The following is a 15,304-nucleotide window of genomic DNA, read 5'->3' as shown; positions in this document are numbered from 1 at the left end:
AGCGGCTAATCTGGTTTTGACACAATAATGCGCAGTAGCCTTTTTTTCCGCTTTAAATACCTCTGTGTAATTTCCTGAATTTTTCTGGTTATTGAGAATACAAGTTAGGGATAGCAGTAGTAAGTTAACCAGCAAATCGGAACAACTTTAGTAGATGGTGAATTATGATTGGTAATTATACTGAGTTTAATGGTATGAGTTATTTATGTTAACCTAAAGCGACAGACTATAGAAATAAGTATAGATAGTTCTTCAACTAATTGCCAGTGCCCCTTCCTTTGAGTATTTTGATCGCTCGACAAATGATATCATCATCATCTCAGCCGTAGGACGTCCACTGTTGGACATAGTCCCATAGACCTCCCTCATAGACCTCCAGTTGCTTCGGTTCGGTTTATTAAGATTTTGCCACGCAACTTGGCGAGACCTTCGCAGAGTGCCTCGCAGCAAATGCCATATAAAAAAAAGTATAAATTGTCTTTATAAAAATTTAAAACAGTTTGCAGCAACGATATTTTTATATGAATACCTCACAACATTAAAACACGTGTGTTTCAGAGATATGTCTTTTAAACAGTATTTATCTTGATATAAGATATTTTTATTTCTAATATAGCAGCGTTCTTAAAATGAATGTTCTTAAAATAGTAGCGTTTATAAGACGGACTATGTCCTATATTAGAAATAACAAAAGCTAAAAGTAAGTACTAATATAAACACAAAACTCCTACGTTACTAAAGCTAATTTTTTTTTACTAGAAAGGTACGTTAGTGATTCCACCCGCCAGTGGACGGCGCTATGCAACAAACAACCAAGCAGTCCATTTAAATAGCCACTTGATGCATAGCGCCATCCCGATTTAAGTCTTTTGGCATCTTTATTCCTACAATACGCTATTCATAAGTCTTAGTACCGAGTTAGAATACTTTATGAAAGGAGGAAGAGTTTGAAACAATCTAAATATACAAATAATTGTACGGCCTATGGCGTCTAATCTTTCGCAAATTTAATTCGGTACCAGTAAACTAGTCGCGAACCCATACTTATAATATGTCAGCGTATACGCGAAGGAGCTTCATCGTGCCTCGTGTAACGCATATCAGAAAAGCATATTTTTTTCATTGAACATTTCCGTCTCTCGCGAGTTTGACACCTCAAACTCGACCCGATCACAAGCCATCACTCGAAAGTGACAATCAAACTTTTTCAGCAACGTTCCTATTGCTCGAAAAGGATAGCTAGCTGTTCAATTGTGCGCTGCCCTTTTCCCTTGCATATATCCCTCCCACCTTTTAGCAGTGTTGATCAGAATAGGGTCGTCGTCGAGTCCCGCTAACAGGTAAAGTTGGTTGACGTGTGTAGCGTGGTAATCCCAACGGGCAATGTTGGGGCTGGCACCCAGTGTGAAATGCCTAAGGTCGTAGAAGCTACCGCTACCTGTGTCGAAGAGCGGCAGGAGCGTCTTGAGTGACGTCATACCGTCGTCGAACATCTTCTTGGCGAGAGAGATGGAGTTCTCTCCCTCTATCGCGTGGAGGTCGTAGAGCCCGAGGAGCGTGTATATGAAGCCGTTGAGGACGAACAGGGGCGGCCTTGTCGGGTATTCTTCGTACCTGGAACATTTAGAAATGAATGTTAGGGAGCGTCTATAAATTACCTGAGGCGTTAAGGGGGTGAGGTGAATGCCGAATCTAACCCAATCTCACGTGATGGAGGGGAAGGGTTTGGGAAAATATTAAGGATTTTTTCCCCAAGAAACAGTACCAAACTGCGAGTGAATTTGTTTACTGACTAAAGTATAATTAGGTTGTCACTGCATAAGCATTCCAAGTATTCTGAGCTGGAGTGCTTATGATTTCATTGTGGTTGTGGTTGAGACGGCTCAGCCGTGGGGCTTCGGAGCGCGGCGTGGGGCTTTTTAGTGAGTTGGGTCGTCGTTTGAGGGATCGTGGGTGTGATCCTCGTTCAGGGTCATGGCTTGTTCAGCAGGTCTCCATAGCCATTCAGAGGGGCAACGCTGCGGGCATAATGGGGACTTTTGGTTCTAGTTCTGTTAGGCGTTGACTTAAGGAAAAAGTAAATGGGACATCAATTTATTAATTCAACATTTAACTATGTATTTTAATTGTCACAAATGAAAATCTATATTTTATTTTACATAACATAAGCTGAGTTACGGATACGTTACCGGCCCTTTGAGAAATTAGTAGGCTATATGGATGTTTCATCATCATCACCATTCCGGCCTATACACGTCCCACTGCTGGGCACAGGCCTCTTCTCAGAATAAGAAGGCTAGATAGAGATCCTACTAATATTATAAATGCGAAAGTTTGTGTGTGTATGTGTGGGGTGTGTGAATGTGTGTGTGTGTGTGTGTGTGTGTGTTTTGTTATTCCTTCACGCTACAATGGCTGGACGGATCTGGATGAAATTCGATATGTAGGTAGCTGGACGTTTGGAATAACCCACGGGATGGGAAAAAATCTTAAAATTTCAACCGCAGGTTTTATAGTCTTGAAATTGGGGACAGTTGTTCTTAACACAACCTCAATGAAGACCACGATATAAATTTCGGAAACTCCCGGGGGGAAGTTTGTAAAATACCGGAATTTCAATTGTAACTACCAGATCGAATAGTTTACGCGTGCGAAGCCGCGGGTAAACTCTAGTATCTTAATATTCCCAACACCCCTGCACTGCACTCACCACACGTATTTGTCCATCCAGAGCGCCTTGACCCCTCCGGCGTGGCTCGGCACGTCCAGCATATAAAGCGCTTTCTTCGCCGCGCGAAGGTACGCTGCGTCACCGCTGCGGTGGAACGCGCGCGCCAGCAGCGAGATGCCGTGCCCCTGGCTCATCGCAGAGTGCCTGCGGGAGAATACCATCGGTATTACGAGTATTAACCACCGGCGCAATAACCCAACCTGAGCTTCGTTTTTTTAGCATTAGAAATAAGGTAAGCGATCTTGACGTGACTTTTTATTAAAAAACACTTTTGAAAAATAAGTCACAGCCAATAGTAACAATTAGCAAGGACATAATGATCATTTACATACATGCTTTTGTTATCATAAGTAATAATTACTGTTTTTTTTTTTAAACGTTTTTCGTTTGGGATTTACGGTGCCACAGACAGACATTTAACAATGGTGGCCACACCATTTTCTATCATTTTTAGCATCCCCGCGTGCCCCCCCTGTCATACGTATTGCTATGATTTTTTTCGTTTCTGTGTCACCAACCGTCTGACCCCCCTTCTCCCGCAAATTTATGACTCTTTGGAGGTTAAAAAGTAAAATCCCGCAATTTCAATTCAACTGCTAAACCTATGGTTTACGCATGCGAAACCGCGGGTGAACACTAGTTATTACCAAGTACACTAGTTACTTCCAAGTGACGCGAGCAGCTCATAAAACTTCTTTAACGTATCGATGCTCTGTTACACTCATCATTGCTGTAATAAAAATAGACTAATTGCTACAAGCGACAAGCAAATGGTCTTAATTGGTAGTAACAAGATACATCATTCACGCGTCGACCCCTGAATTGATTTAATAGGGGCAGCAGATAGCGGTCCGATGTGAGAACTATGCTCATTAGATTGGGCTCCAAGATTGACACACTTCACACGTGTTACAGACACGAAATAAACCCACTTGTAAAAAAAAACGGGCACCTATGGTTTTTGGTATTTTATGTGCATAAAAGCTTACTTTCTGAGCTTCAATGCCTAAAAATCTGAAAAAACATAGGTGCCTTATTTTTTTGCAAGGGGGTTTATTTTCTAGAGATAGTTAGTTACTTAGAATAGAGAATATGCACGCATTTTTTTTTATTAGTTAAATATGTTTGTTTGACAAACCGAGTTGTGGAAGACTTTATTTAAATTTAAAGACTTTATTTAATAAGTTTTTGTTGAAAATTACTAAAAACAACGAAGCCATATCTTTTTAAATTGTCAATTGGACAAAATGATCCGTCTTGGACTCTGATGTCTTATGCTACGACGACTATAGAAAGACCTCTAAGGGCCTCCGCTAACTGGCACGGGTACACGGAGCGGGCGCACGCCCGCGGGTGCGGGTACAAATAAAATACGTCACCTAGCACTGCTCATATTATTCTCCAATACATTTGCTCAAAAAATTCACTTTCAAAGGATGTATACATGGCTCGTAAGTTCATTTTACCGCACTAGCGCGAATTTATTACAGTTTTTTTTTTAAATTCTTCATTTTAAAAGTTTACAAGCAAAATAGTTTTAAATGTCAAAAATAAACTGAACGCGTCGAACCTTAATTTGCCTGATAATTTTAGTTAACCTAATTAAAACAAAACTTACGCATGCGCGTTACGGACGCGCCATTTTTGTAAAACTTTGCGTTGTTTTGTTTTTATTTTTCAAATTTGTGTTATTAATTGCCTATTTTCTTACAAATGTTTTGATAAACGTCGTATGATACACGGTTGGCAAGGTTTTACAAACTCGTGACGATGAAAACCCTCGCCTAGCGGCTCGGATTTATCACTCGTCAACTCATTCGTAAAACCTTACTTACCAACCTCGTATCACAAATAAATATTTCTATAGGCGTCCACTCCACACGCACCGTGCAAACCTTGTCAGCTACTGTAGGCCCGAAATGACTATTTCTTCCAAGTGGCGTTGAAGTCAATCGTAACGTGTCAGTGTCACTCACCAGCCGGGCTTGAGGTCGGCGAGGCCGGGCGCGATGCGCCGGCGCACGGGGATGGGCCAGCCGCCCGAGCGGCCGCGCTGCCGCCGCGCCAGCCAGCGCGCCGCCGCGTAGAACTGCTCCATGTGCGCGCTCGTGCTGATGGTAAGGTTGTCGAGCGCGCCGCTGCCGCTCAGGATGATACTAGATATCTGTGTCGAGATAAAAACTGTTCAGTATCGTACGTTTTAGAGAAGTTTCGCTAACAATAAGTAAAATAACTGTTTAACACATCGAAATATGTCATCTTTCCTCGCGAGATAAACATTTTCTTTCTTTCTTTTTAACAGATGTAGTAATTAAACTACTTAAGATCTAGACGTGGGACACCAGTTTTATTATTTTGGAATTTATTTCAACATTCTTAAAATTCTTCATTCAGTGAATAATTTTCTGCTTTATACTCGTAATGTACATTCGGCCGATATCTTATGGCTACTTGCTGGAAACACATAAATCTCGAGTTTACGTTAAGCTCAGTTTAGTAGTGTCAAAATGTATGGAACTGTCAAGCTTAAGCCAGGTTTAACGAGTAAATCTAGATTTATTTTTTCCTGCAAGACAGCCTAAGTGTCAACTTGTTCTTTATAAAGTACGCGAGGTCTCACGAGGTTATCCCGACTGTTCGGATTGGTGGATTGTGTACCAGTACCACTACCATGAGTTTACAGTGACCGTACTCGATAGCGACGGCGTAAATTATTTGTATGGAGAATTGTACAGCGCCCCTACAAATAATTTACGCCGTCGCTATCAACGTCGCGTAGTCGCGTGTCGCGTAAACTCATGGTAGTGGTACTGTCCCGCTATTGAATCGTTTACGTCCAAATGACCCGTTTACGTTACAAATAACCCAACCCTTTGCTTGCAGCTGTTAAAAGTTACCTTCTAAGATACACAACCAATAGTTCACCTCGCGCCATTGTCTGACCTTAAACTTAAATTGAAAATACAAACTGAAATATAGAAGCACAGAAAAAACAGAAAAATAAGACCATCACTGGGAATCGAACCCAGGTCCTCGGTAATCCGTACCGCGTGCTATACCGCTACACCACTGATGGTCAACCACCAGACCCGTCACTGGTAGACCATCAGTGGTGTAGCGGTATAGCACGCGGTACGGATTACCGAGGACCTGGGTTCGATTACCAGTGATGGTCTTATTTTTCTGTTTTTTCTGTGCATCTATATTTCAGTTTGTATTTTCAATTTAGGTTTTACGGGATGACCGTAAAAGTAAAAATTTGGAATTGAAATAAAAAATACAAAAAGATTCCACAAAACCAATCTTGACCTTAAACTTGTTCCTCGGTGACTTGCGCTTGGGCCGGTCGAGCAGCGCCCAGCCCTTCTGCAGGTCCACGACGAGGTCCCGCGTCAGCCGCCGCCACGACGCCTCCGTGCCCACGCCGTGGTACACGTGCTCTTCCTGCGAGATCGACCACAGAACTTACAGAAGGTATAGCGATCTTAAGACCCGGTCCAGACGTCAGTTTCTATGGCCATGTACACGAAAAACAGGGTCGGTATTTCCATGTCGGTACTATCCGGGCCGGGAAAGAGTGTCACCCTAGCTCAAGTACCTCGGGAACGCGCGAGTGCCCTCGCGCGCAAACGCTCCGTCTGGACAGGATCTTAGCGCTATCTAGTAGGTAATCCATTAGAGAAACTGCTGTATTCTAAGTTTCTGACCTCGGATGCACAAATAGCTACCATCTGCCTGGATTATGCTATAGGTGAGCTGAATAGCAGACTAAGCAGTACACATTACTCGAAGAACTGATGGCCGCTGGTACTGTTATGATAGAACTCTTCTTTATGTATAAGTTGATGTGTCTACTCCAATAATTAAGCGCGATAGACTTTTATTTTCTTTAAAAACCGTTAATAAACATTTTAAATTATATTGTAACGGATAACTCACGTCTTAAACCGAGTTTAGCTCGACATGTTTCGGGCTATTTCGTAGCCCTTCTTCTCAAGAGCACGCGACTCGGCGGCTGCCACAACACGCACACTACGCGCCACCGCTCTATATCATTTAATATGAGTGAGTCTCACGGTAGTTTCATGTTCAAAATAAACATTTTGTTCATTTTTAAAGAATATAAAAGTCTATCACGAATAATTATTACACGATTAGACACATTAACTTATATATTAAGAACAGTTAACATTTTAATTTTTCATTCCATTTTTAATTTATCGAGCAAACTAACAAAAATGCAACGTTGCCAGCTCAGCAGGTATAAACGCTCAATCAATGAGTGGTGAAACGAAACAGCCCCTAAGTGTTACAAAAAAAATATGCAAAAAAGTTTTTCAGAAGATACTTAATGGTCCCTCACCTGAGCGTAAATCAGCTGCGTATTAGTAACATAATGCAAATAGGCAGTCTCTTTTCTCTCCTTGTTCTGCAGCACCACGGTGAGCGAGGAGTTAGGCCTCAGCAGCAAGTCCACGCCCAGCACGAAGTCCTGGCTGATGTTGACCTTCAACCACACCTGGCTGGAAGCCTGCTCGCTCGTCGAGAACTTTAAAACTTTCGATTGCGCCTTCACATCGAACTCTCTAGACATCGTAGCGTCCTTGCTTACAATCCAGTTTTCTAAATGCTTATCACTGTCTTCGATATAGCGTGTCCTCGGCTCGGGCTCTGTTAGATTCTTGCTGTAGTGAGACAGTCCGAACTGCGCTATTTGCGTGGGGTAATAGAAGCCCCGCGGTTCCCACTGGGTAGAGACGGGGACTCCCTCTATTCCACTGACGCACTTGACGCGGTCTCTCACTTCCACGTTGTAGTTCTCGAAAGTGGTGAAGGTGCCGCGAGGGTCGTACTTTTTCTTCGGATGGTACACTTTGCTGTAGCTGTGCGACCATTCGAATTTCTCGATACCGTCTACTGATGATATTTTGCCGTAGATCTATTGGAACAAATAGCTTTTCAATACTAGATAATTTGCAGAGTAACACTAAAAGGAAACCTTGAACTATGAACGTATAGTATGTTACTATCGTCAGATCCGATATGTAACAGCTACACACAAAATAAATACTTGAAATTAATAGGACTAGGCCACTGTATCTTTATGCTATGTAAAACAGATCCTAGAAGACTACAGAGCTGTAAGATTTACAAAAACAAGCATCGCATATAGTAGAATACCTTTAGGCTTTCTTACACGGAGGGCCCAAAATAAAACGTAATTTTCAACTTAAGATTGTTTTTTTGGAATCTTTTGTATTTTTTATTTCAATTCCAAATTTTTACTTTTACGGTCATCCCGTAAAACCGAAATTGAAAATACAAACTGAAATATAGATGCACAGAAAACCCAAAAATAAGACCATCACTGGGAATCGAACCCAGGTCCTCGGTAATCCGTACCGCGTGCTATACTGCTACACCACTGATGGTCAACGGTACCGACACGAATTTCCCTATGCATCTCATATCTCAGCTTGTGTTTCTTACTTACTTAGTCACTTAAGCAGCGACGCTAGCGACATCTATGCCGTAAGCCCTCAAACTTTTTCGGCATTCCTTTGGAACTAACCGCTCACCCGGACAAGAGATATCGTTTCTAAGCAATCAAATTAAGATTGTTTTTTTTGGAATCTTTTTTGTATTTTTTATTTCAATTCCAAATTTTTACTTTTACGGTCACCCGTAAAACCGAAATTGAAAATACAAACTGAAATATAGATGCACAGAAAAATAAGACCATCACTGGGAATCGAACCCAGGTCCTATAATTTTCAACGTCCACATAACCAAATGCATTAACACATGTCTGCGACACTCTCACACGACGTAAGCAGTCTCACACGACGTAACCAGTCTCGCTCGACTAACAGTGCAGCTCGCTTTGTCAGTCGCGTTAGAACTAATAGATTAGTCGTTAATGAAATCAATGCTAAAAATTGTGTCCCAAGAAAATTACTGTTTTCAGAAGGTTGCAGACCAGATCCAAGCGTGTTGCAAATAAGACCTTTAACATCTTTAGCTTCATGTACGTACCTCGAAGTACTTGCGTATGAAGTTGAATGGGACATAGACGTCGTCGCGGTCGCGGCGGCACGCGATCGAGTACTCGCCGTTGATGGAGCACTCGATCTCAGCGCGCGCGCTGCGCTCCGTCAGCGCGTTGGACAGCATCGAGCCCACTGTGGACAAAGTACAGTCGCCTTCGCAAACATTGGAGCTACATAGGTGCTCAAAAATGAGTAGCACTTTCTTGTTATAGTGTAAGTGGGTCGCCAATCAACGCTCATCAATATGTTACTCAATGTTTATAATATGAAAACAGCTAGTACGTATATATAGCTTCTTTGTTCTCGATATCGGCAGCGGACAAACAATCTAAGGGCGCATCTAAAGGAACTGTTCCGGTCTTTCAAGTTGAACCAGTTATTTTTTTTTAAAGTCCACTTATACTAGCTTTTTTTGAACGTTGTGCGTCTTGTCAGTGCCAGCGCGGCGTTGACTCAGCAGCGTCTTTCAAGCGTCAACGTTTCATTCATTAACTCCCACGCAGCGTTAACGCAACTTTCACGCAGCTGCACCGTGATGACAGTAACGTTTATTTTTTATTTCAGACACTGAAACGTCTCGGCGTCGCTGCGACAACATCGCTTTGACGCTACGTTCGAAAGGCTCAGCTGAATTTGCGGTGTCGTCGCTACGCTCGAAGGACGATAGTGTAAGGGGGGGGAAGGATTGTAGACTAGAGTTTTTTTAACGAGTACGGCAAGCGTGTAAAGGGTAGAGCAGTGGGCTGACCTGGCGGGCGGCTGAGCTCCCCGCAGCGCGTCCAGAACAGCGTGAGCGCGAGCACGGCGGCGCACAGCGCGCACAGCGCCACGCGCAGGTTCACGCGCACCGCCATCATACCCGCGCCCTGGCACACACGCATTTATTATTATTTATTTGTTTTCAAAAAAGGCATGTAGAGTCGAAACATTTGCTTCCTGACCCACTGTAGAACGTTCTCACAGTAAGTGTCATAATAAATTCCCTTGTCAAGCAATGCGATGTCACTGTGACGTTTTCTAAGAAAAGGTTCCACAGTGGGTCACGATTCAGTGGGTTCGAGTGTACATAGTTTTAGTATACATCACTAATTTAATATTACTTAAACTCTCGTGAGACATATTGGTAAAATTACTAAAATAAACGAGGACCGCCACCGTCGTAAATGCACTCGCCTGTGAAAATTTTCTTTCGAAAAGATCGAAACTAGTCAAACCGTTGCTGACTTATAATTTATAATCGTGACTTGAATCATTTAATTTAGTATTCAGCAGAGTTTTCACAGGATTATATAGATATTAGATAAGTCTTGCTGACACTGAGTTACGACTAAGACTGCAGTTCAGTTTTCTTTGGGAACCCTTTGGATTGCTTCAACCAAGATTGAATAATTGGTAGAGGCAATTTGCACCAATTGAGGTACTCACAATTACTTAATATGGCAACACTCAATTTGAAAAGACTATTCCTGAGATAAATTGTTTAACAAAATGAGTCATGTTACTTGAATAAATGAATTAAATTACTATTTTAATAATTTTGAAACTTGAACTGCAAGGTTTTATTAGCTCTATCAAGTTTGTGTATATTTTATACAGCCAGTTAGATGCCAATATCTTTTCATTTTGCAGGCATACTCAAGATTTTTCAAATTCATTGCATTTTTCACCATATTCCATTGTACAATACAATACAATACAAATATTCTTTATTGCACACCATAAAGCAGTAAAAATACTTATAATATAAACACTTAGATTGTAGTAAGGTATATAAAATTATACTTGTAATCTGTTTGTCAATGATATTTATGTTTTTGTTGAGACCTACTCAACTTAAACCATGTGTGACATCCCTAAAGTCCCACCGAAATCTATGAACTTATGTCCAAAAGGCACTAGTTAGTACCAATGTTTGTAAGCACAACAAACAAACATCAAGTAAAACTAATTGATAATATTCCATGTCATGCACCAACTGTGCTAGCCAATTAGAAATAATTAGAGCAATTAGCAGTTAAAACTAGGCCAGACTGATAAGCAAATCTGTTAATTGGGGCTCAATATGGCATGTTCTGCGGAGAGATTAGATTGAAAGTAAAATCTGTATAACATGCTGGCTGATTTAAAATTAAAATCAGTGTGAGTTGCATTTGCACTGGTGGCATGCCAACTTCACTTTCTAGAATTAGAATGTGTACACATAGCGCTTAATAATTACTTTTCAACAGGATTTTGCAAATGATAATCGAAATATTTACATTTTGTAATTAGGCCGCAAAGGGGTCTTTTACATGTCACTTTTTTTAAATACCATTTTTGTAAAAACCATAATTGCCAAGACAAATGTGCTGTAAGAAAATTGGCAAAAAGCAATTTTTTCAAAATAATAATTATGTTACAATTCTCTTACATATTAAAGCAAAAAAAGTAAAGTGGCAAGTAGCCTTGTGGTGTCCAGTTTGTGGCCTAATAGGTATATTATTCCAAGTCATACAGACGTAATTTGAAAATAAATGTTTCTCCATGTATGCTAATTGCTTGGGTTACTGTATAGGGTGAAGCATGCATTACAGAATGATGAGGAATTTGGTTAATTTTCCAACCTCAACTATTTCTACTTTTGGTAGGTATGATTAAAAAATAATAATAAACACTGTTGATAATATCGAAAATACAAACTGAGACATGGATGCACAGAAAAACCAGAAAAAGAGACCAGCGCTGGGAATCGAACCCAGGTCCTCAGCAATCCGTGCTGCGTGCTTTAACCCCTACACCACCGCTGGACACTTATTTCTACTACGCTACTTATGCAGCAGCACTAGCGACATCTATGTTTTTCGCTCTCAACGAGAGACGTCACATTCTATCGGAACCAACCGCTCACCCAGACAAGAGATGTCGCTACTAAGCAATCAAATTATGATTGGTTATTTGGAGTCTTTTTGTATTTACTCCAAATTTGAAGTTGAAATAAAAAATACAAAAAGACTCCAATAACCAATCATACTGTTGATAATAATTTTGTCCCTTAGAAACCAATCTTTTGGGTTTGGTTGCATAGGATCCTAAATGAATTTGTATGAAAAAAAAAAACTTCTATAGTGTATCGATTTTATTACTAAGTACTTTAAAATACTATGTTTGATAATCATTAGATTTTTATTTTCATGCTGTCTTACACAGTATGCTAAGTCCTACTTGCCATCTCATAAATATTAAAACCTGTATAGCAAAATGATAAAAATTAATTATTAAAATTGACAAGTTTGAGTAACAGTTCACACATCATAGCAAAATGCTAATTAATTTTAAGTAAACATGAATAAATTAGCATACAAATAGTATGTGCAAACAATCATATTTTGTGTGTGACAGTTTATCTCGGCTTACTTGTAGCTTGTGAATAATAAAAACTTTTGGACTCTATGAATAAAACAAATATCAACTATAACTAAATCTATGTAAAAATGTGCCCACTTTCAATGAAGGTATCACTCTAAATAGTTATCGTCGCGCAATCTGAATAAATCAGCTGCTAATAATAGCTGCAGGACGATCCAAAAGCCCTTGCTAGCATTTTTGCGTAGGTGGAACGACAACGCAATGTTTAGAAACAAGCCACGATATCACTACGCTCCGCGCAAACTCTCGCTATGTTTTATGTTTACAAGAGGGCGTCAACGAAGCAAAAAAGTTAATAACAGAGCAGTTTCGTGTGATAATACTCACTTTGAACAAACCAGGGGCATTCCATCCGTGCCGATGTTGTTTGTTCAGCAATAGATGGGCACTTTTCATGAACACGTTATGCACTCACATCATTTTAACGAATAAAACTAGGTTTTATTTTATGTGTTCGTATTATATGGTATTTAATTAATTTGTGAGCCCGCACTGATACAGTAGCTGGACACTGTTCCGTTTGTTCCGCTGGCTTTGAGACGTCTTCAGGCAGCTGTAGGTGTTTGACAGTTTGACAGCAGATGTCAAATTTTTAATGCGTTCCGTTCCATGCACACCACATTTTTACCTATGTTTAATGAATATTTATTTAAAATTCATGTATGTACAATATAGATAGGTACGATATAATACGTACAAACGTTCTTGGACATCAATAGCACAAGAACTACGGGTGAGTGCGTAACGTTCGTTGCTAGCCCTAAAAATTATCCTATTATAATTAAATATAATTACTTTTACAATACTTAATATTTTCCTATGACAAATCTCTAGTGTAAAACTATAGACTCGTGTCGTGCGGTCCCTCTGACACTTATACTATTTAATACGAGAGCGAGAGGGACCGCACGACACGGACTTTGAGTTTCGAGTTTCGTAGTAGCTCTGCTGCCCAAGTCCTTTAATTCTGAGAGCAGGTCTGTTTACCACCCCTGTATTTTCAGTATGACATAGTGATACTGTATAATACTATTCAATGGAAAAAATCAATTGTGTAAACAAAGCATTTTTTCACGATTACTCCGTAGTTACTTACATTTGAACGCCAATCCCGATCATATTCACATCTCAATGAGCTCAGCACTGTTTTTAACAATCATTTTATCATTAAATAATCGTGTAAATATGTTTATTTTATAGAATTAAATGGAAGACGAAAATCCGTTATATTTGTCAAATTGACATGATAATTTTTTCCTCACCGAAGTTGGTCTATGGTCGGTCTAGTCTCTGGAAATTTAGTGCTGTACCAACAAAATTAATTATTTGACTGAACCAACCTTACCTACCGATAATTATGGCTGGCTCTGCAAATTAATTTATTCGTAGATATTAATTATTTGTGTTAAGTTACACTATTTAATGAAGGTTTATAAAGGTTTCTAATCCTATCCTACTATCCTACTAATCCTACTAATATTATAAATGTGAAAGTTTGTGAGTGAGTGAGTGAATATGTTCGTTACTTCTTCACGCTGAAACGGCTGGACGGATTTGGATGAAATTTGGCGAAAAGTTAGATAACATAGGATACTTTTTATCCCGATATTCCCATGGGATAGGGATAAAATCTTGAAATAACAACCGCTCAGCTTTGTCATGAAAATTGGTATATAGATAGTTTGACATCTGGAATAAAACATAGCCTACTTTTTATTTCGATATTCCCACGAGATAGGGATAAAATTTCGAACTAATAACCGCTGGGCTTAGAGTCATGAAATTTTACCATGATTGTTTTTAATGTAATGTCAATGAAAACAACGATTTAATTTTCGGGAATTCCCACGGCAATTTTTAAAAATCCCGGTATTTCAGCTGTTGGACCTAATGATTTACGTGTGCGAAGCCGTGGGTAAACACTAGTTGGACGATAAAAGAGTATTATAGTAGAAATTATGTAGATTTCTATTTACTAGTACTTATCATATTTACTGTGGAGTCCATTGTTGGACCAAACAATCATTTTGAATCACTTCCCTGTGTCTACTCTCATTTCCCTGTCTTATGTAAATTTAAAAATGCCTCTTCTAAATTATATCGAAAATACAAACTGAGACATGGATGCACAGAAAAACCAGAAAAAGAGACCAGCGCTGGGAATCGAACCTAGGTCCTCAGCAATCCGTACTGCGTACTATAACCCCTACACCACCGTTGGACAGGAGTCAAGATACAAATTTCTCCTATGCACACATATCTCAGGTTGCCTTTTTCTACTACGCTACTTAAGCAGCAAAAAATTCTAAATTAATCCATATTTTAACTGACCCTTTCAATTCTAAAATACTCCATCATAAACCTTGGGGAAAATATACGTCAAAAAATATAAGTGGATATACATGTTTCACCATTTTAAAAATTCTACCCTTAAAGGGGTATAAAGGGGAGTGTAAGTTTGTATGGAAAAAACGTTAGGTATATATATTTGAAGATATACCTAATTCTAAAACTTCGTGAAAATGCTATTAAACATTTTAAGTTAAAAGGGACATGGAAACATTGTGAATGACTCTTGAACAGGACTAAGAGAATACGTGATTCGCCATTTTTAAAAATTAAACTTAGGGAAAACATTAAATAATGAAATATGAGTAAATTCAAAATAATTATTTACTGCTGATTGAAGTATCTTAAAGAGCTTTCACATCACTAGAGCCAACGTCAGTCAGTCAGTCAGCCAGTCGTCAGTCAAGTGTCAATGTCAGTCACCACATTTGTTTACACAATTGATTTTTTCCATTGAATAGTACCATAGTCAACTATAACTTACTTACTTACTTTTTTAGGGTTCCGTTCCTCAAAAGGAAAAAATGGAACTCTTATTTATAGTATTTTGCGGTTCGCCATTTCTACGTTGCTCAAGATATAGTTGACTATCAGAATTAAATGAAGAAGGCTAATTGTCACATGAATTTGTAAGTGAAAATAACCTTTAATGTTTTAAATCATACAACTGACATTGAATCTTATAGCGGTAATTGAGTTTCTTAGTTTACTAAATATGCTTTGCTCGGTGCGTCTCTATATTTACTGCCCTATAGTCAGCAAAAGACGC

The 15,304-nt window shown here is 39.5% G+C and overlaps 1 protein-coding gene across 1 annotated transcript; it reads right to left on the bottom strand.

The window, feature by feature from the left end:
* Window positions 1–622: 622 nt before the first annotated feature.
* On the bottom strand, window positions 623–12,723 carry Hsepi (D-glucuronyl C5-epimerase). The gene is made up of 8 exons (XM_074088375.1): window positions 12,514–12,723; window positions 9,530–9,647; window positions 8,768–8,913; window positions 7,095–7,670; window positions 6,041–6,175; window positions 4,708–4,895; window positions 2,711–2,875; window positions 623–1,614 (listed from the first exon to the last, which is right to left on the bottom strand). The coding sequence occupies exons 1-8, from the start codon at window positions 12,580–12,582 to the stop codon at window positions 1,248–1,250; spliced, it is 1,764 nt and encodes a 587-aa protein (XP_073944476.1). The 5' UTR covers window positions 12,583–12,723; the 3' UTR covers window positions 623–1,247.
* Between the last annotated feature and the right edge of the window lie 2,581 nt (window positions 12,724–15,304).

Source organism: Choristoneura fumiferana, chromosome 5 (assembly GCF_025370935.1).
Source record: "Choristoneura fumiferana chromosome 5, NRCan_CFum_1, whole genome shotgun sequence".
Lineage (NCBI taxonomy): Eukaryota > Metazoa > Arthropoda > Insecta > Lepidoptera > Tortricidae > Choristoneura > Choristoneura fumiferana.
The sequence above is the reverse complement of the archived record's forward strand: the minus strand, read 5'-3'. Positions and strand labels throughout refer to the sequence as shown.

Coding starts and splice junctions, on each gene's coding strand:
- Hsepi (XM_074088375.1), bottom strand. CDS start 12,582: ATGAAAAGTGCCCATCTATTGCTGAACAAACAACATCGGCACGGATGG. Junction 8,914..9,529: donor GGAGCTCAGCCGCCCGCCAG/GTCAGCCCACTG, acceptor CTTTGTCCACAG/TGGGCTCGATGCTGTCCAAC. Junction 6,176..7,094: donor CGCAGCTGATTTACGCTCAG/GTGAGGGACCAT, acceptor TCGATCTCGCAG/GAAGAGCACGTGTACCACGG.